Source organism: Perca fluviatilis, chromosome 18 (assembly GCF_010015445.1).
Source record: "Perca fluviatilis chromosome 18, GENO_Pfluv_1.0, whole genome shotgun sequence".
Lineage (NCBI taxonomy): Eukaryota > Metazoa > Chordata > Actinopteri > Perciformes > Percidae > Perca > Perca fluviatilis.
The window spans coordinates 17,095,279-17,117,591 of NC_053129.1; the positions used below are offsets into that span (position 1 = coordinate 17,095,279).

The 22,313-nt window shown below is 39.6% G+C and overlaps 1 protein-coding gene across 2 annotated transcripts in view; it reads left to right on the top strand.

Annotated features, from left to right (window-relative positions):
• The window catches only part of nbas (NBAS subunit of NRZ tethering complex), a 168,951-nt gene that overhangs the window by 129,813 nt on the left and 16,825 nt on the right, over window positions 1–22,313 (top strand). For both annotated transcript variants that reach the window (XM_039781403.1, XM_039781404.1), the window contains one exon: window positions 20,968–21,107. In XM_039781403.1, coding sequence (XP_039637337.1) covers window positions 20,968–21,107 — 140 coding nt within the window. The remainder of the gene's footprint in view (window positions 1–20,967; window positions 21,108–22,313) is intronic.

Below are 22,313 nucleotides of genomic sequence, written 5' to 3' on the forward strand. Positions count from 1 at the left end.
CAGTTGATTTAGTTCAAAGGTTATTGGGTCTGCAGCTCTCTTTTTGTTTGCCAGTCTCCTGATAACCCGCTTGCCTGTGTTTCAAGGCTGCATTGTGTATTCCTACAGATCTGATTCACTAACTGTGTAATCCTCAATCCTTGCCTCATTGCCTGATGCGCACACCTCTTTGACAGTATGTCAAAAAATCCTCAGACCCTCACAGTCTGTTAGGATATGAAAAGTCTCGTATTCTTTTCACATTGGCTGTCCAAACCTCCTCCCTTCTGCTTGCCTGCATCTGCTGTCTGGATGTTCTTGTCTATGCATCCTCATCCATACAGAGGGGCATTACTGTATAATTGATTTATTTTTATTTTTATTTCACTAGGGCTGCACGATTATGACCAAAATGATAATCACGATTATTTTGATCAATATTGAGATCACGATTAATTATCACGATTATTTGTTGATTTTAGCCAAAACAAATTTTATTGTCACATAATTATATAATTATAACTGCTTTTACATCCATATTGTGCTACATTCCTCCTTTATTGAAGGATACTGTGAAGGAGTATGCCATTTCAGGTGTTGTGCGACCGCTTTCCACACATGCATGTTTGCCGTGAAAGATACAGGCAACGCAATTTTCTGTTCACGTTAACGGCGCATGTGGTGCCTGGTATCTACCGGACGAAATAGCTACACGGATTTCTGTGGCTCATTACACTGCCACTTACATGTCTGCGTTACGCTCTGATGCTCCGAAACCCACGTTAGAGGCAACATAAACATCACTGCATGTCACGCTAGTAAACACTAATAACACGTTACACAGCAGGTAATGTTAGCCTACCGTTAGCCACAGTAGTAACTGGATTAAAATGCTGACTACTAAACAGTGTAGTGTGTCTGTATTTCACTGTAGGATTCCAACAGCGGGACATTCAACAGTCTGCTGCTAAAGCTATGAGCTAAAAGACACAAACTAGCACTGGTCACTGCTGTTGTCTGAAAAACAACACAGCCGGGACAAAACGTTGCGTTTACTGGTAAACTGGTAAACATTGTGACCGGCTTATGATGACCGACTGCTACCTGTTGTGGAATTTTCCTCACGTTACTCTGTCCTCTGTGACTGTCTACATCTAGAAACTAAGCTGCGCGGTGCAGGCAGGGAACAGTTCTGATTGGCTCATGGAGACATGTGATCAGACAGTGGTTTATGGAGCGCTAGATTGGCTTTGCAAAAACTGTTCTATGAAGGGAATGACTCATTTTAAATATCGCTCGATCACGCAAATTTGATCGTGGGAAGCCAAAATCGTGATCGTGATTAAAATTCGATTAATTGTGCAGCCCTATATTTCACCTTTATTTTTCAGAGGCAAGTCATTAAGAACAGGGTCTTATTTACAATGGTGGCCTGACAAGTGAATAAGCCACTTAGGGGAAGGGAAGGAGGGCTAGAAAATACAATACATTAGACATACTGTACATACAGTTTAAAATGACCATAAAAAATTATTTAAAATACATTACAGACAGCAGTCAACACATATAACAAGAGACAGGCGAATATGCATGCATTCCAGCATGCCAGCCTGTGATAGGACCAGATGAATGCTAATATGATGGATGCTGTTTAGCCCAGTGGTGTCCAGACTGGGTCAGGCCGGGCCGTGTCAGTGGAAAGGCCACTGCATGATTCACAGCCGCTGCCTCACACACACACCCAGCAATGATGAATCAGAGGGAAACAGAGAAAAAGATTCAGAGAGAGGAGGGAAATAATGATGGATCAGAGACCTAGAGAGAGAGAGGGAGGGAAAGAGAGAGAGAGAGATTCAAAGATGATATTGAAACTGAAAAAGAGAACAACAGGCCACTTACCATTCCGATGCATCATCCTATCTCCCTCTCTCAGCAGCCCAACACACTACTCAGGCACAGACACACACAGAGACGCCTAAAAAGGGAGGTTTTAATGAGCCCAATTGAAATGCTGAGATTTAGGTGGTGGGGGGGATGATATGGGAGGAAAGGGAGGGAGGGTGTAAGAGGTGAAGCCAGGGATAGATTTTATGCCTTCATTTTGAATGATTAGTCATAACAGGAGGGCGTCCAAATGTCACCACTGTCAAGATTGGAGGGTCCGTGTGTGTTTGGCTTTTATGTTTATAATAACAATATACTTAGACTCATTTATTTATGGCTTTTCACAGACAAAGAGGTGACAACTAATACTTATACTGCATGTGTGCATACATGCCTGTTAATGTAATGCCTGCTCTGCTGCATCCTTGATGTTCAGTTTGTGAAGATAGTAATTAATATGCTGAGTCCCATGGCAGTGCTAGCATTAATGCCCAGATCAGGATTATAACACACACACACACACACACACACACACACACACACACACACACACACACACACACACACACACACACACACACACACAAAAAAAATTTTTTTTTTCTCTCTCTCTCTCATATATACACAGTGAAGGACCCTGCCATTGCATCAAGGTCTTCACACCAGTGTGCACTCTAAATGTTGCAGGGCATAGGGGAAGGTTGCAAGGGAAATCACACTGTGTTTGTGTGTGCGCGTGCGTGGGAAGTCATCATCTAAGATCATCAACAGTGATAGCTGATTACAAGCCCCTTTCTGCCCCCTGTCAATGTCATGGATCATTTGCTGTGACACCGTGTTTTGGTGCTGTGCTGTTTGGCCTTGCAGTGCGTCGTCTATCTAATATGGATGAACTGAGCAGAGCACGCTGTGTAGTTGCACTCTGTCAGCCTCCAGTCTGCAGCTGCACAGCCTCCGAATCCCACACGTTGACCCCGACTTAGCTCGTACTTTCCTTTCCCGAGGCATGTTATTCATTTATTTTCATTTCACCTTTTATATTGTCCCATGCTTTTTGTCTCCTGTGATTCCCTGAAAATGTTGTTGATGGTTTGATTTGATCTCGTCGGAGATTGACAAACGCATCCCATTTATTGTCTGAGTTATGGATTTTTTTACTTGCCAGGTTTGGTCTGCTTTGGACAGATTTGGTTTAATGCAAAGTTACGTGGGTAAGAGTTCTTTGTAATAAATGTGACAGCCACATACTCTGACCCACGTGCAATGCAAAAAACATATGACTGTTACTCAGATCACTCTGTATACCTCCAGTACTTCCGTACAGTATTACTTATTTACTTTACTTTCTCAACCGTCTTCGCTGTTCTTGAGTACCATATGCATGGTCATATAGTCCTCCAGACACAATCAGCTCTTTCCCATGTCCCCATCTTGGTCTCTTTGTCAATCTCCTAGTTTCTCACTCACACTTTGTATGCATCAATTGAGCAGAAAATTACAGAATTCCACCATTTCTGGACACAATGTTAATAGGGGTGGAGCATATATGCACACATGCATACAGAGAGACAGAACATGTGCCTTGGTATACAGTCAGCATACACACATAGTGGTTGTTTTTTACATTATTATATTAGTATTATAAGCCTAAAGAACTGTAAATATTTAAAGTGTATGATTTTAGAAGAGTGTATGTGCTTATGCATGTCCACACCTGTGTGCCTTTCCCCTCCTGCCCCTGTAACGAATCCCACTCCACCTGCTGTATATATTTAAATATTAAGGCCGTGGTTTTAAAGTATGCAGAACCGTAGTGAGAAGATAAGCCTCAGCCCTGACACACATCCAAGAATCACTATGAAAGAAGACAAAAGATCTGCACAGATGGATGGCATGCCATTTTGTCATTACTACAATGTTTGTTTCATATGACAGCAATACAAACCGAAACATAAGTGGGAGTGTTGTTGGTTGACAGAACGATGTGTTTTGTCTACCACTGATCATTGCCATTGTGCCCCTGTGGTGCACAAACACACACTCACATATCGCATATTGACAAATAGGCGGATGGGCTGTCACTGTCCAAAAGTTGAAAAGTGAAATAGAACTTCTGGAATCGTTCCACCAGGGATTGTGTGGGGGGAAAAAAAAAAATGATGGAGCTTATGGCCAAGGTGAAGGCCTGGTGGAGAAGAGAATCCGCACCGTGAAGCTGAGAGAGATTTGTTTGATGAAAGTGAATGAGCCTGGCCTGCAGGGAGAGGGTTACACAAGAAGGGAGAGAGAGAGCAGAGTCTCTTTCCAAGTAGATAAATAATACATTTGATGGAGTTGAGGAAGCTATCTTTTGGCCACACTCTAATGCAACAGGTCAGGGGTCATTGCCGTGATAGCCAAGCCCCAGCTATAATTCCACTTGTTTTGGCAGCTTTTATCACCCCCCTCGGCTCCTTTGCGGAAACTTTATTTATGCTCCGTTTTTTAACTCGGAGCCAGGAGAGGAGAGCACAGCACTTTGTCATCTCGGTGGGATCGTTGATGATTCAGAAAACACCAGACAGGAGGCAGTGCTATAAAGTAAACAAGAAAAGAGGGGATGTGGAGGGGGAGACAGACGAGAGGAGAAATAAAGAGAAAAGGGCCTGAGGACAGTTGAAATGATAGGAGTGGGCAGCGCAGAGCCACATGAGAAGGAGGGAGAAAGACGTTACAATCTCAGATGAAGTGGGGGCACTCATGCACCATTATCTTTGTTGGCAAGCTCTCTGCTGCTCTGTAGCACCTGGCAAAGGCTTTATTTTACCTGCTGTGATTCAGCCTGAGCATATGTGTGTGTGAGTGTGTGTGCATCCATGCCTAAACATCCTCTCACATCTAAGAGAGGAAACTTTAAAATTAAAATTTTACATTTAAGGCATTCAACTGAGCTTAAGTAATTGCATGTGTTTGTGTGTTTAGCTATGTGTTTTTTGTGTGTTATAGCACACACATTACATTATACTGTATGTATTTTCTCCTTGGCCTTTGTCCCACCTTGAACATTTATCAGTCTCTATTGCATGCATGATTAAGGAGGTTGGACTCTTGGCAAAAATGGGTTTAATATTAAAATATACTGTAAAGGCTGCTTATGCGTGTGCACTTAATATTGATGTCTGGGCGCTGTGGCGTCATGTCAAGCAGGTGTGTGTCAAGATGTTTTCAAGCTACAAGCTCATTCTTTCCTCCTGACCTTGATCTGCTGTCTTTCTAACCACTCCCCTTCTGTGTTATGTCTATTTTCTAAAGCTCAACCTGTCTCTCATCTTCTCTTCTTCCTCTCCTGAGGGGTGTACCATTATGTATACTCAGGTGTTGTGTTATACAACGTGCATCTGTACTCCCAGACTACAGGGAGAGCGAGCAAGAAAAAGCATAACAAATAGAGGGAGAGGTTAGAGAAGCTGTATTTGTTTGTCATTGCACTCATCTTGTCATGTCATACTTTCAATGCACAAGGGTGTGTGCACGCATGCATTTGTTTGTTCTCTACAGGCGTGCATGTCTTTATCTTTGCGCTGCATGTTTTATGTGTTTCACTTTCAAACCGTAATAAACTCCCTAACCCCCCACAGGCCCCGAGGCTTTGCCCTTTTGGTGTTTGCTTCTCTTTGCTCTCATTTTGTTGGAAACCTGCACTCTCTTATGATCGCCGCTCACTTTCCCAGCATCGCTCATTCTCGCCCTCCCTCTCCCCACCTCTCTCTCTCCTTATGAAGTGTGCGACCTCTGCAACTTTATTCTGCCCATCGCTGGGGACATTAGCCAGAGCGGGTCAATGAATATTGATGAGCTCATTCAGAGCGCACTCAGTAAAGGCCAGACACAGAGATCTGTGGATCCCACGGCTCCACCGGCACTCCCAGTCCGATACGCTGACAGGCCCACATCTCGTGTTTTCCCCTCTCCCTTCCCTATCTCTCCCTCTCAGGTCAAGGACTGAGATAATTGCCAAGTCACAGAGAAGATTATCAGGCAGATTTGTTGACGGGGGCAAAAGTTCCCCTGCGTTTTATTAACAGCTCATACAAATTCAGGAAGAAAGAATGCATCTTTGACTTGACTCAGAAAGGCTAACAATCTCATCAGCTACATTACCTGGATTGGATTGCCATGTGCAGTGTTGTTTACCGATATTTTAAATAGATGTGGTTTTTCAAGATTAAAAAACTCCCAGTAACTTGTTGAAGGATAACACCTGTACATCTTTGTTTGTGGTGGTGTTGTTTTTTCTTAGTAATCTCATTCCTGAGAATGTGAACGTTTTATTCTGTGAACGTGGTATGTAAAATGTGCAGTCAGCTAAAGAAACGATATATCAGGTGAAAGCTAGCTGGTGAGATAGCTACGGCTAGCTAAAGCTAAAACTAGATTTACTTATTGATTTTTCCCTAGCTAATATCTGTAAATGAAATGTAATTCTGTGAATTCCACTAAATTAGGGAGCAGCTAAATCCAGTCATTTTGGAAAGAAAAGAATCTTGCTAACGTAATGCTTATCATAACAACTTAGTGGGATATATGCAGTTTGGTGTAGTTAAGATACCTTAAGTCACATATAAAAATGTATTAAATTGTGAATTACTTACTTTAAATATAAAAAGTGGACGCCAATGGTATGGTAGCAAATCAGAGAGGCCTTTAATTCCTATAAACTGTGACGCGTAAATTAAGTTTATTTTCTGCAACACCATAGTTAAAAAGGACAAAATAATCTGGATAAAATTAGGACATTCAAATTTTTAAGATTTCTGTCTACAAAGCTTGAAAACTTTAAAACCTTTTTTCCTCAACTTTACTGATTCTTTTGTGGGATGTATGTATGTAAATAAGGAAACTGTAATAAAATATTCCAAAAAAATTTGTTACTATGCTAGCAGGAGGGAGGAGGAGTGGGTCAAATATCCACCTTTGAACAAGTCCCTGGTCGTTGGGGCAAGAAATAGAATCCAGGATTTAAAATTTTTTAACATCAAGTAGAGCACGTCATGACAGTCTTTACAGTAAAACCTCCAGAAAACAGTTACCTGAAGAAAGAGTGATGGCCATTTTAATTTAGCAATCTGACACCATTAAAAGATGAAGTTGACCCCGGAGCTTTTTCCAATGCCATGATATTTAATGAAACTTGCTATCCTCCATTTATCCTGCTCATTTGATAGAACGGTGGGATTGATAGCGCCATCATGATTGGCAGTAGTAATAGGATGTGACGAGTGAGAGAGCTGTCGTGACAGACAGTGATAGTAGCACCGATCATTAACCGTCTACCATAGCGTTACGCACAGAGGTGAAGATTTGTTCACCGCATACTCTAACAAGTCAGTCACAGGGTCAGCTATGAGGACTTGACGTGTGTCGTGTGGTTTGCATGTGTGGGGCGTGATATGATTACCGGTGTTCGTTTAGAGCTGTACTGACCATATGAGTGTGTGTGTGTGTGTGTGGTGCCTGTTAACATGTGTAGCATTTCTGCCTGCAAAGTGGTAATACAAGTGTCCCTTTCCATTACTTCGATGTTTCATATCAATTCCATTCCATTACTGGATTGTTTTGAAGCAATCAATACTGCATTGAACACTCCCACAGGCTTCCAGGTTTCATCTCCAGTAAATGTACTTGCAGTTAAATTGAAAAGGTTTGCCTTATGTCACACGCTAATACAGTTGTATAATGTGAGGTCAAAGGTCGGGGTTTTAAGCCGTGGCTTAAAGGCGGTTGGTCGGGCTACCATTTTGGTCCAGACTGAAATATCTGAACAACCACTGGGATAAATTGCCTTTACTTTGTTACAGATACCCTATATCCCAGAGGAGGGATTTTAAGGTCTAACCAGGCGGTTGACACTTTTGTTTTTTATTGCAATGTTTCAACAACTATAGGATGGATTGGATTTTGACATTCATTGTTCCCAGACAATGTACCCTAATGACTTTGGTGATTTCCTCACTTTTCTTCTTAAGCGCCACTATGAGCCTGATATTTGTGGTTTTGACTGAAATGTCTCGACAACTATTATGTTGGCATTAAATTTGGGACGGATATCCATGGTACCCAGAGAATGAAGCCTATTGACTTTGGTGATCCATTGATTAAAAAATGTGTCTAATACTTTGGTTTAAAATAGAGATGGTCCGATACCACTTTTTTGCTTCCCGATACCGATTCCGATACCTGAACTTGCGTATCGGCCGATACCGAGTACCGATCCGATACCAGCGTGTCATATATTTCATTATGTTTTAACATCTGTATACTACTATCTCTGTATGGATGTGATATGATTTCTTTCTTTGTTGTCGGTCTGGCTCAGGATAAACTCTTTGTGAAACATGAACAAACGCAAACAAGGAATGCCCCAGAACTTTCTTTTATAGTTTTAATGAAAAAGAACATAAATAAACTACTTTAACGTAGATTTTCTTTAGGGCTTCATTATGTGGTATCGGATCGGTGCATAAACTCCAGTACTTCCCGATACCGATACCAGCGTTTTAGGCAGTATCGGAGCCGATACCGATACTGGTATCGGTATCAGAACATCTCTAGTTTAAAACAAGAGAGCTAATTATTGATTAATTATTGACAAGCAATGATGCATCAGCAGTACTGTCAATGCCAAAGTGGCTTGAAAGTTTAATTAATTGTATTGTTTTGGATATGTATGAAATGTGTATGTACATATATATTTCAGCCTATAGCCATTCTAGATCTGGCCTATATTCTATCAGTGTGATCCATTGGCAAATCCAGCCAATGTTTTGTTAAGACAGACAGAGAGGCTGAGCTGTGACTGTGTAATCCTTTTCTAAAATTAAGTTGAGCGTTACTAATGAGAGTTACTGATGTTAAAAGTTCAAGTGATGATTAATAAACTTTGAAAAGACTTTGACTTAGTGCTTGGCCAGCAGCGCTGATTGTTGTGTCTGTTGTGCTGTGAGTTATTCCTGAGACATCCCTTCTGATTGTAAGTGATTGAGCTGTTTGTTTTTAACATTACCCTAGAAATAACTCAGGTTTTATGTTTTTAATCAAATGTGTTGTCTTGATTAATTATAGCATGTATAAGCCTGCTCAATCAACCACTGTAATCTTCTGAGCTATAATAGACTCTGACTGGTTCTCATCTCGACTATAATTCATTATGTCACTAGATAACTGTAAACATATAAACAATCGCCTCACACATTGAATATATAGCTTTTGCTAGTTGAAGTAGTCCCTGTCTGTTTCACTGAGGGTTTAATGTCTTCTAATGTTAGCAGACGCGGTCAGTAATTTAGTAGTCTATATCCTTGACTTCCACTTCCGGGATTGCTTCGGTGCCGCCTAAAATTCCGCCGGACGCATGTGTTTCCGCCGATGTCTGTTTCCTTCCGCTTTCTTTGTGTTGGAATTTTAAACTCCGGTGGATTTATGAGGACTATGGTTAACTGCTCCTCAGATCTCTGCAGGGTAAATCCAGACAGCTAGCTAGACTATCTGTCCAATCTGAGTTTTCTTACGCACAACTATTTTTGCAGCGGCTCCATGCGGAGCTTAGCGCCGCCCATGACTATTGTGATTGGTTTAAAGAAATGCCAATAAAACCTGAGCACGTTTTTCTCCCATCCCAGAATGTTGTGTGGACTAGCCAGACCCTCCTCCACTCTGCAGCGTGTGGATGGTCTAGCAAAGCGAGACTAATAATTTAGTGGAGTTGGGCCACATCCACTACTAACAACAGTGGGAAACCCTGGACCAAAGGGCCATTTACTTCTTCTGCCGCAGTAATTCAGAAATCATTTAAAAGTAAGTTTTAATTATGGGCTCTATGGCTTTGGGACTCGCACCGCCCCTTCAAAACCTCATGCCAGGCAACAAGCATTCCAAGATAACTGTGTTGAATTGATTGAACACTTGAGGTTTTTTGTAACACCTCAACCTCATCGATCTTGGTTGAAACAGCATGAAAATGTCAACAATTAGCACTCATGCTCCAACCAGTATGTGATTTAAATCCTGCTGGAAATGTTTGTACCTCTTTTAGTTGCAACTAATGATACTAAACTAATATCTAATACACATTTGCTTGATCATTAGTTTCTCTAAAAGCTTGGTCTTGTTATTGGAGGTTGAAAGTTGCCTTAGAGGCCAAAATTAGGCTGGAATATGGTTTTCATTCACATATAAAATTGCCTGATTTGGGGATATTGGAAGAAAAATGATTTTAACCATGATTTTATAACAAAGCAAACTGTCTTAATTTAAGATCTTTCAAGTCCTTATTTAGTTTACCCACTATTGCTAAATGCAAAATGCTCATCCTGTGTCGCAGAAAATCTTGTGTGGAAAAACCTATTTTACCACTATCTGGGTGTTTAACAGCAAATATAACCGCTCATGTATACTACTGGTAATAAGTTGCATCACTAATGTTATATATTAGTCAGTGATGAAATGTTTCAAAACAGATTGCAATTCAATTTAATATTCAATTATTATGCATTGATGCATGTAGTTTATTTTAGAAAAAGTGAAACAAATTACAGTTTTTTGTCATCTCGTAACAAATTTGCCATTATCGGCATTTGTTTTGACTCAACCTCAGACACTGAACCCACGTCTGTCTAATCAGTTCTGGAGGAAGGGTCTTGTTACAAGTGGGGTGAAATCTTTCAAGCAGGCCCCTAATTTACGCATACTGACTGACACTTTGATCCCAGTTTTCTCATTTAATATCTTGATTGCATAATGCTACAGTTTCTCATGGTGCAGAACAATCTGGTGCTTGGACGAAATTAACTCTAAAGGCTGCCGATACACACATAATACTTGTGTTATAATATACCGTATATGTGAGTGTATATATGAGTAAAATTGCCAATCAATTTTTAATGGACATTTTAAAAGGCACATGCGGTATGTTAGCAGCCATTTCAATTTCAAAATCACGCTAAAAAGCAGTACATTTCTGTCAGGCTTACAGGTTTGACTGCCATAAACCACACTAGGCTGCAGTTTGCTATGACACAACAACAAAGGACAAACAGCCAGTTCATCAAGCCGTTTGAAACCCACTGTACTCCAACATAGTTTCATTCACCAAGCCTTTCATCACCACAGACAGCGCTCGTTTACCAGCAAGTGACAGTGCTTTATAATGAGGTGAGAACACCAATGGTATGTTGCTAAAATGGAGTACAATGTCAGTCAGCACCTTTCACCAGGATGGTAATTACTCAGCACAGTTCTGCAGGGGCTTGACCTTGAACATTTGTGTTCTATTCTGTAACCCACACAGTAGCCTTTCAGGTAGGTATTGACATTTAACCGGAATCCCTCATGAAATGTCCAAAATGGACAACATAAAATGTTCTTTTTTAATAGAAGGAAAGTTTCTTTCTTTTGCAACTCACCTTAAAAAATAGCATGAAATAGGTTAATGACAATGTAGCAAAGGCTCAAGCACCATATAAACCCTAAACATGTGTTAGCTCTTAGCTGTTGTTGGCAAACATGGTATATAAGCATATTGTCTACAAATAAAAATACCTCAAAGCCTGGTTAGGGGCTCAAATCACTGGATGCACACCCTCAATGTTCACTAGGGAAGATTCAGTGTATAGCAGGGCATTCTTCATGCACGTGTGTGTCTAAAATGATCTACAGTAAATGTCACCTGTGTGTTGAAAGTGGTTCAAATGTAAAAGACAGTAGAGCACTTTGATGTTAGAATATTTATTTCGTGAGAGTTTACTCCTTCAGGAAAGACGGTGACATATGGAGGAAATTATTTCACAGGAGTTTATTGTAGCTCTGTTTTAGTGGCATTCAGCTGATTGTTTTTGATTGTGTGTGCACACCTGCGCGTCTGTTTGGATGGTCCTTATTATTTTTGTGTGTGTGTATGCTTTAAATGGAGTAAAAGAAGTCAGCATGCAGTAATTCTCAGGAGGAATATATGACTCCACTTTCATCTGTCAAGCCCTCTCTCTATCTCTCTCACAAACACACACACACACACACACACTATTGCAGTCTTTTATACTTCATCTCCATTTTTATCCTTTGGTGAACTGTGTATGTTTTCACCCACGTGGCTTCTGACAGCTTTCTGCTCTGCCTATTGATTTGCCCCAAAGCATCTCCCATCTCTCTCTCTCTGTCTCTGTTACACACACACACCTCTCTCTTTTTTTCTCCCGTGTTATTATCATATGCTGATAGCAGGGTTAGACTGCATTGCTGTTTTTAATCAGTGGAGAGATACCCTGTCTGACTACACAAGCTTTTTTGGACAAAATACATCACACTCTGTTTGTCCAATAGTAATGTGAATAGACTGTGTTCCTATACACTGTTTATAAAACTTTAGAAATTATGACATTTTAGTCCATCTTCTCTGTTTAGGGTGAATGAATGTAATTTTCATGAATAACAGTCAATGCGCGTGTGTGCGTGCGTGCGTGCGTGCCAGCCAATGTCAATGCGTAAAAGCACCCCATATTGCAATAAAGGGTCTTTCAATTTCATAACGCTCAACAGTTCGTGAACAAATCACAGCACTTGGGCAAATGCAATATCCATTTTACGGTATCACTTTACACACATGCACCAAGGTACACACAAGCTTCCGCATCCACTTATGTTTCTTTTTCCTGTGTTGAAAAGTAAAAGGTTGTCAAAGTAATAATGCAGCTGGTGGTAACTACCAGTTGTCAAGATTCATTTACTTCAGCCTCGCTGTCTGCTTACTTTATTTCCATGTTTTCTCCTCTCTTTCCGTGTCCCTGTGTATCATTTTGCTGAAAGCATGGATACTTCCAGTCACAGTGGGTGAGCATGTAGCATGTGGTCGGCATAATTAATTTATAGCATGGAATTTTTATAGTAATTTTTGAAACGATGATGCCCGACAGACGTAGATGATAGCAGGCTTCTCATTTCTAGCCGGCAACCATCAATTCTACTGGCTGATATGACAACTACCCTTAAAGGGGATGTTAACAGTTGTAGCTACAGTACTGTAGCTAGCTAAAACGTTAGCTCAATGGATGACACTGTCCTCCTGGGAAAACGCCCCCATAAGTCATTTATTCAAGCAGCAGTAACGACCCATATTTACATTTATAGTGGTATCGCCCTCTACAGGCCGTTGTAATTATCACGGGAGCGAAGCAGGAAGTAAAGTGAAGAAGTATAAGAGTGCCAACACTCTACATACAGTAAGGAGGCAGGTAGGGGTGGTGGGTGGGTCTGACAAACACAGAACTAGTTGTGGGGGGTAGATGCACTGTTTCAATGCTGCGTTTACAATTTGTATGTGCTGTCTTTGTTCCTTGTCTTGTTGTGCTTGTCGATATTGTACAAAAAACAACAACAAAATATACGTTTGAAAAAAAACAACCCACAGAACTTTCACCCAGGACACCGAACGAACAGAACTGTGTCAAGTAGCGTAAACATTTACAGATTGTTATCCTAACCACAATCTTTTTCTAAACTTAATTGAGTAGTTTTTGTGCCTAAACATAACCAAACTGTATTAAACCGTGACTGGTTTAGATATGAGGATGGAAAACGGTCCTGTGTGTCGTATTTCCTGCCACGACGAGGGGCGCTTATTTATGAAACGCTCTGAAAGGTCGTACTAGAGGGTAGGAGTACTCGACCTAAATGGTCGTATGCTTTGGAGGACTTGTTGCAAATGGACACAGTGGATGTGGTAGCAGAAGTTGTGAACTGGGGCTTTTTCAATGTAATATAAACAAACTAATGCAGCTAGTTAATGATATGCTCCTTGGCCTTGAATGTAACACTCGGTTACTAGCTAGTGAGTGGGACATGCTAACGGTTGCAGCTTTTAGTGTAAATACAGTGTTTGATCCATTCTTTACACTTTTGTTCTTGTGTTTTTGTTTTTAGAAAGACAAAAAACAAAACAAAGCTTTGGCATGTTGAGACATCTAAAGTTTGACAGGCCTATGAGATTAACCTATGATTGGAAAGTTGCTATTTGGGAGTGGCGATGAGCCAAGAAAGACAAATAAAAAGTATATAGTCTTTGTTCACAAATATATATGGTTGTGGCCGGGTTGGCTCAGTTGGTAGAGCAGGCCCACATGTATAGAGGTTTGTTCCTCGACGCAGCGGCCGCGGGTTCGACTCTGACCTGTGGCCCTTTGCTGCATGACAATCCCCCTCTCTCTCCCCTGTCTATCAAAATAAAGGCTGAAAATGCCCGAAAAAATAATCTTAAAAAAAAAAATATATATATATATGCTCAAATATAAGTGTGTGTGTGTATATATATATATATATTATATATATATATATATATATAAATATATATATATATATATATAATATATATATATATATATATATATATACAGTATCTCACAAAAGTGAGTACACCCCCCACATTTTAGTAATATATTTCATTATATCTTCTAATGGGACAACACTGGAAAAATTACACTTTGCTACAATGTAAAGTATTAAAGTGTACGCTTGTATAACAGTGTAAATGTGCTGTCCCCTCAAAATAACTCAACACACAGCCATTAATGTCTAAACCGCTGGCAACAAAAGTGAGTACACCCCTATGTTAAATTCCCATAGAGGCAGGCAGATTTTTATTTTTAAAGGTCAGTTATTTTCATAGATCTGAAAGTTTCCCCTTTGCCCTTTGGAATTAAGCTACCACATCATCACATACCCTTCACCTAGAGATTGGCATGTGGTACTTTCCATAAAATCCTCTCTCAATGCAAATCAAACCAGCTATTAGGCTAACCGACATAAAACCATGCCAATCTCTAGGTATGGTGAAGGGTATGTGATGATGTGGGGCTATTTTAATTCCAAAGACCAAGGGAACTTTATCAGGATGCATAGTATCCTGGATCCATGACATTAATGGCTGTGTGTTGAGTTATTTTGAAGGGACAGCACATTTACACTGTTATACAAGCTGTACACTTAATACTTTACATTGTAGCAAAATGTAATTTTTTCAGTGTTGTCCCATTAAAAGATATAATGAAATATTTACTGTACTATATTTACACATTTAATGTGAGGGGTGTACCACGGTGGCCGAAGTGCAATGCAACATTACAAAGAATGACACTTTTACAAAGCTCAAAATTTACATTTTGAAAACAAATTTAATTTTGAAAAAATTTACATTTTGAAAAAAATAATTTTAGAAAACAAATTTACATTTTGAAAAAAATAATTTTAGAAACAAATTATTTTGAAAAAAAAAATTTTAAAAAATACTTAGAAAAAAATTACATTTGACAAAATAATTTTGAAAACAAATTACGTTTAGAAAAAAATTTAATTTGAAAAAAAATTTAAAAAAAATAAACAAATACGTTTAGAAAAAAATTTAATTTGAAAAAAAATTTGAACAAATTACATTTTCAAAAATAATTTAAAAATTAATTTAGAAAAAAAACAAGATCAAAAACTTTACAGTCCAAAACAAATACAGATTTAGAGGATGTAACATACCGTGATGAGGTGTTGTGGTAATAATTGTGTTGTTGTGAGTAGTAAGGGAATGAAGTTTATGGTGACTTTACGTGTGGTGTTTGGAGTTTTATATGACGACTAAAAGAGTACCTAGCTGACTGGCAGCCACGACCATGAGCCAAAACGCCATTAGGGCAAACGTTAAGCGTTCAACTAGTTTTAAAGAGCTGCTGTGGAAATTATAGAATATGGGGACATAGTTGTTAATTTTTGCAGACTAGCGAATAATTGTATTATTGTATATAAATATTTTGTATAACACATTAATATTTTGTTTTTGTTTACTATGTTTGACTAGTTTTATGTATTTCCATTGTGCCTAGACAGTATATAAGCATCCGTCAAGATGATTGTTTCTAACTAATTATGTGGTCATTTGTAAATTTGTTTTTTGTTTGTTAATTTGTAAATAAATTTGTTTAAATTATTGTTCATTATGTTTATTTGTTAAATTCTTATTTTCTATTTTTTTTAGTGGTACTCACTTTTGTGAGATACTAGTATTTATACTGCTGTCTAAGAGAGGAACTGAGTTTGCAAGTGTTTGAAAGCCTGACAGATGCAAAAGGAAAGAATATATGATGACTGATTGACTGTGAGAACGTGTGTCAGATCTCATTTCCCAGCCCTTCCCTGCTGAGTGTTATGGTATTGGCTGACAGTCTCCTCCCTCCCTCCCTCCCTCCTGCCCTCCTGCACTCTGTTCTTTGTACAACACCACAGAGGAAATGTTGATTTTATTCATGAGGCATAATTAATTACCATTCTTCCTTGTTAAGAAAATAAAAGCCTCACAGCCATATAGTAATTGGCAGAAATTTAATTTGCAATCTACTGTAGGTGAGTTTTGATTTGTGTGTGTGTGTGTGTGTGTGTGTGTGTGTGTGTGTGTGTGTGTGTGTGTGTGTGTGTGTGTGTGTGTGTGTGTGTGTGTCTGTGTGCGAGCGGGTGAGAGGATGTAGGTGTGTATTTTTATGTGAAAAGAGTCCATATTTGTACAGAAGACGTGTCTGAATGAAATTTGTAATGTGCTTTGCAGGAGAACATGCAATCAACATAGTATCCGGTTATCCCAATGTATTGCATACCCTTGGATTTTCAAACCATGAATAAATGTGGCCATACAACTTTATAAAATGCTTTAATAGCTAGAGAGTGTTCAGTATTCATAAAACAGTAAGACAATAATAATGATGAACAGGCCTTGGGTTGCAGTTTACATTCAGTGATGGATTTGAGAGCTTTAGATTGCAGTGAGGGCTTTTTACAGGTAGTTAAGATTCCATTTCTGTTTCCCAAATGACCTCCATTTCCAGAGGGTCCTGAGATTCAGCTTTACTCATTCATTGCTCCATTCCCCATCATAAGGCGCTTCACTACACCACCGTGCGTGGGTCTGCTGTGCTGCCAGTTATTTGCATGTGCATTTGCTTGTAAATTAGAGGTTTAACACCACTGATGTCTAAGAATCAGTAGATCAGAGCATCAGTACTTTATTAAGGAAAGCAGCCGATGTGAGCACTGCTTAATTACTAGTCATCCATTGCACCTAGCTTCGGTCTGTTGTAACACATGATAGAATTATATATGTGTGTGTATGTATATATATATATATATATATATATATATATATATATATATATATATATATATATATATATAATTACAAGGGCAGGTGGATTATATGGAGCCCCACTACTGACAACCGGAAGCAAAAGATGGTCGAACCAGTTAATGGATAACACTGCTGGTTAAATATTAAAGTAGTAGAGTATAGAGAGTATAAAAAAAAATTATAAAGCCTTTAAACATTCAAATAATTGATAAAAACAGCAGCTTTTTATTGTTGTCAGCCAGGACAGTGATCCTGGTTTTCCTTTAGCAACTAAAGCCTTTTAGCTTGCTGGCTGAAAGGCTTTAGGTACTGTTGCGAGAGTTTATAAAGGGATGCTACGGCAATATGCAGTATCATGTATGGATGGTTAACAGTACGTGCACTGTTTAGTTTTAAGATAAAAGTTAGGTTTATATTTTTTTCATGCTCCATTTTAATTATTTAACTAAAGCTATTATTTATTAAAACCCATTGTTTTCTACTACTGCAATCTTGCATTTCATAAGTGAAGATTTTTGTATATTCTTCCAATATTTGAAGACCAGGAACATCTTAACTGCTATTGTCACTTCGTCAATCAAACTGTCTTTTTTAACTCCTTTAAAACAAATGAATCTGGGAATCTTTGATATGGCTGTCAGAAGACTTCTGTCCATCAAATGGAAAGGTAGTTTGGACACATACATCAGCTATTGTCTGAATCTATGGTCAATGGACTTTTTGTAGCTAATTAAAATAACCAAAATAATTGCCTTTATATATCAGCCTCATCAACATTTAAACAGTTACATCCAGTAGTTGCCAGTAAACTAGCAATGTGGAGCTTTATTTGCTTTTGACTGCAAAATGACCTACACAGCATAAAACATCTCACCCGTGGCACTCCACTGTGGCTTTTCAAGAAATATCTCTTAGGTATATGTTCCGTTTAAAGGGTTTTTAATCCAGGGGTATACCACAGTTTTGTCGATGCAACATGCAGTGGGGCATGCGGTCCTTGCAGCCAATCCACTGAACTTTGGCATTTACATTTAGTCAGCATTGCCTGCTGCTGTCAAACCATTTATAACAGCATTACTGATTTGTTGATGAACAAAGAACAGTTTTACTATCATTTTGATGGCAATATAGCAACATGTATGAGAATTATTGTGATGGTATATGGCATCTTAGGGCGTTTTCACACATGAAAGTCCGAACCAAGATCCGGACCAAGGTTCATGTTTTTGTTACATTGTATACATTTGATCCGGTAAGTTTTGGTTTCACACTGCAGTTTTGCAAGCGCACTAAAGATCTCTACGTGACAAAACTACGTCCTGCCGTCATCACATACGTGAGCTGCGTCTCCAGATACTTAGAACTGATTGGTTTGTTGACGGCTTCCCGTCCTCGTTATCCTCTCTCTGGGTCAGAGTTTAGGCTATTCAACTGACCGGCTCTCCCTACTGCCCGCGGCTCTTTTTTTTGTGTTGTGATGTAGAGAAGCAAGACACGGGACTTTCTTTCTGAAGCATTTATTCAGAGACAAAATGGAAACATACACTGTAGCCTACATTTACTACCACTTAACAAATAAACTGCTGATGTATTATCTGCTCTGACAGCTGTCTGCTCTGAGCACATTTACATTCTCTGTCTCTCACTAAGCACCGAGCTGTTCCTTAAAGGAGCTTCCCCGGTCTTGTAACACGAGGAGAGCCTGCCAGAGATTCCTGTATTTGGTCCGAAAGTCCGAACCATCCCAAAAATGCTTTCACACTATAAACGAACCGGATCATGGTTCAGTTTGGTCCGGACCGAGACCACCTCTTTTTGTCGGACCAAAATTTGGTCTTTTGATCTGGACCATGGTCCGGGGGAGGTTTCACACCTGTAATTTTGGTTCGGATCAAACTAAAAAGTCCGAAAGTCCGGACCAAACGAGGTATGTGTGAAAACGCCCTTAATGCACCTATTTATCCTCCCTAAGAAAAAAGTATTTTACTGCCTCCAAAATGCATTTTATTAAAATATTTGAATTGGACAGTTAAATTTACTAACCCAAATATGAGTACTTTGGAGTAAGATCTTCAGCAGTTCTCATAGAAGTGCACAGATGGTTTCTATACTAACCTGGCTTTATTACAAAACTGTCATAATAAAGGTTTGAAGAAGAGTTATGTGTTTACAGGTTCATTCACAGACAGTTCCTTGTGTCTTAAAATGTGTACAGACCTTTATACTGATGAAATATCGCCAGGCTTTACATAGATATCCAGTCTTATAAATATGATCCCGCCACTGAGGCTGAAACTATGTTTTATGAGTCTGGCTGCAAGTGATGTATATATGTGTGTTGTGTTGTGTGTGTGTGTGTGTGTGTGTGTGTGTGTGTGTGTGTGTGTGTGTGTGTGTGTGTGTGTGTGTGTGTGTGTGTGTGTGTGTGTGTGTGTGTGTGTGTGTGTGTGTGTGTGTGTGTGTGTATACAAATGTATGCGTGCATGTGTGACGGAGCCTGTCTTTGCCGCAGCCATGCTTTGGCAGGTTGTAGTTTTCCCTTCAGAAATCAGCTGCTCTCTGAACTGTTAAATCACACTAGAAGCCAACCTTTGAGAAGAAAATAATTACTTTCCCTCCGCCTCCTCCTCTCATTTTTTCTACATTAACCCTCCCTCGTTCCTTTTCATTCTTACACTCTGCCTATCTATCTCTCTCTCTCTTTCTTTCTCATAACACTATAGAATAAGTTTGGCCACAGGGGACGTCTTTTGAAACTAACAGTGAAATGTGCCATTACACATGAAGCCTTGTTCCTTCCTTTCAATGCTCTTGTTTGAATGTTTGCTTTGATGCTCATCTAGATTGAGTGTTTGTGATTGCGCAGTTAAGTTCATTCGGGTCCCGTTTTGGCAGAAATGCCTTGCCCACAAACTACTGCAATCATTAGGTTGTCAAGTTTTGCCATCACAATCGAGAGCTTAATTTGAAATCAATGAAAGCTGCTCTGCCCCTCTTAACTTTATTTTAAATGAAATGACCACAGAGTCACAGTCTTTGGGTACCCATGGCGAGGGCTTATATTACCTCTCTTCTTTGAGAAATTTACGGACGACATCACACAAAGTTTGTCTCTGGTTCGTAGCTGACTCCAAGTGCTTTGCTTTCTTCGTCCCGCATCTGGTTGGGTAACACCAGAGTTTTGGGCACACTCACAGTTGTCATACTGATACTGACATCAGCTGTGGTTGCGGACCTCCCACTTTGGCCTGATAAGACCCACAGCTTAAGGGAGAAGCCTCCAGCTTTTAAGATCTTTTGCACTCCTTTGGTGATTTTCCCCAGTATCCGCAAGTCATTGTGGGACGTCAAGATGTCATCCACATAACTATCTTCTACCAAAACACGGCGCTCCTCAACCATGGCTGCAAACTGGGGCAGGTTGGCTGTTTCTCTCATAGCCACCTGGGCGATACAACCAGCAGGTTTATCGGCGATGTTGACCCTGACGACAGCAAAGACTTCAATTACCTCCTCAGGGTTGTCTCTCCAGAGGAATCGATGGAGGTGTACTTCTTTGTCTTCTAGCCAGACAGAGTTGTACATTGGTGCAGAGGCAGATTACCCTAACCCTAACCCTCTGCTACATTTGTGTTGGATAGTGTCTAACGGAAGTGTCCAAGAAAATAAATTACTGAAATCCACTTGATGCTCGCATTTATTAGCATATTTATCCACAACATTGCATGTGTTGCAGAATTTGAAAGAAACCGATGGTTACTCGAGTTACTGAACACTTTTCATTCACCTAATTTGTGCTTTGTGCTCAGTGACCTGGTAATATCTCACAGTCAAGATCCTGACAGCAGGCCTTTGCTTTTTGCCCTCAAATGGATTTTGCCTTCCTCACCTGCCGGCTTTCTTTCCACCCTTCCTCTCAGGTTGAGATAGAAGATGTGGAGAATGAGGAGAAAAGATACGCCCTCTTCCTGGAGTTGCTGGAAGCTGCGCAACAGTGGGAGGACTTTCAGCTGCTCATGCTCCTCCTACAAGCGTGGCCACCCATGATGAAAGAGGAAGTGTAAGACCGATTATCTTTTTTTCATTGCTCTTTGATTCTTTCAGGGTAAAAGCAATGGTTTGACATTTGGGATATTTGATTATTCATGTCGATACGTATGAAGCTACAGCCTGCAGCTGCTTAGCTTAGCACAAAGACTGGAAACAAGTGAAGTTACCAGCACCTCTAAAGTTCACTAAATAACAACACATTTCTCATTTGTTTAATCCATATAAAAAGTGAAAAGTAGAAACGACTAGTTGTTGAGCTAGACTACCTCTTATTTTTGAGCCTGCCAACAATAGCTGTAGGCAGGCTCCGCCATTTTCAGTTGTTATGCTAAGCTAAGCTAACCTTCTGCTGGCTGTAGCCTTTTATTTAACGCATAGACATGAGAGTGGTATCAATCTTCTCAACCAAGTGTCAGCAAAGAATCGAATAAGCATATTTTCCAAAATGTCAAAAATATTCCAGTACAGTTGTTACTTATTTAGGCTCATTAGTAACTATATCATTCTATGATGACATTCATGAATACAGGAAAAAAGACAAAAATCACAAATATATATTCTATAATAGGCAGGTTTTTGGAGATAGAAAATGCAAATAACCTGTAAATTCAGATTGTGTGCAGAATACCAAGTTACTGTCTTTCTATCCTTTTTCACCCCACTTAATTATCTTTTTTTTTATCCTCTCTCTAAATGCATTGGTACCTTCTCAGCATCTTCAGTTTAAAAAATTTTAAAATTACAGTGCTATTTTACCAGTTGCTTAGTGATTGTGAGTGTGTTTTAACAGAAACTTTGAACAGAGTTTATACTGTAGCCTGTTTGTTAACAAAATCAGGGACACATGAAGATGATATTGACATTTTAATGGGTGACTTCTGTGCAATGTGTTCTCATTTTTCTGAGATCGAATAGTGCCTGTTATCCCTCAGGTCCACATATTGCACATGGACGAGTTGGGAATGAAAACAGGCATCTTTACCATGCTTCAGGCTCTGGGCTTCTTGCACCAGCTGGCATCTTATGAGCCTCGGCAAGTGCTGGCTGTATTATTGATAAGTGCCTAATGATGTGATTGCTCTTCTCTTTTACCTTTGTTCTTGATTAAAAGTGAGTGGTACTCTAAGGCCCGCCGAGACAGTGGAGGGTTATGCTGTCGGGAGTTTATCCTTCCATTTCAATCAACGCAGACTGTGTTTCAAACTGTTTCGATCAG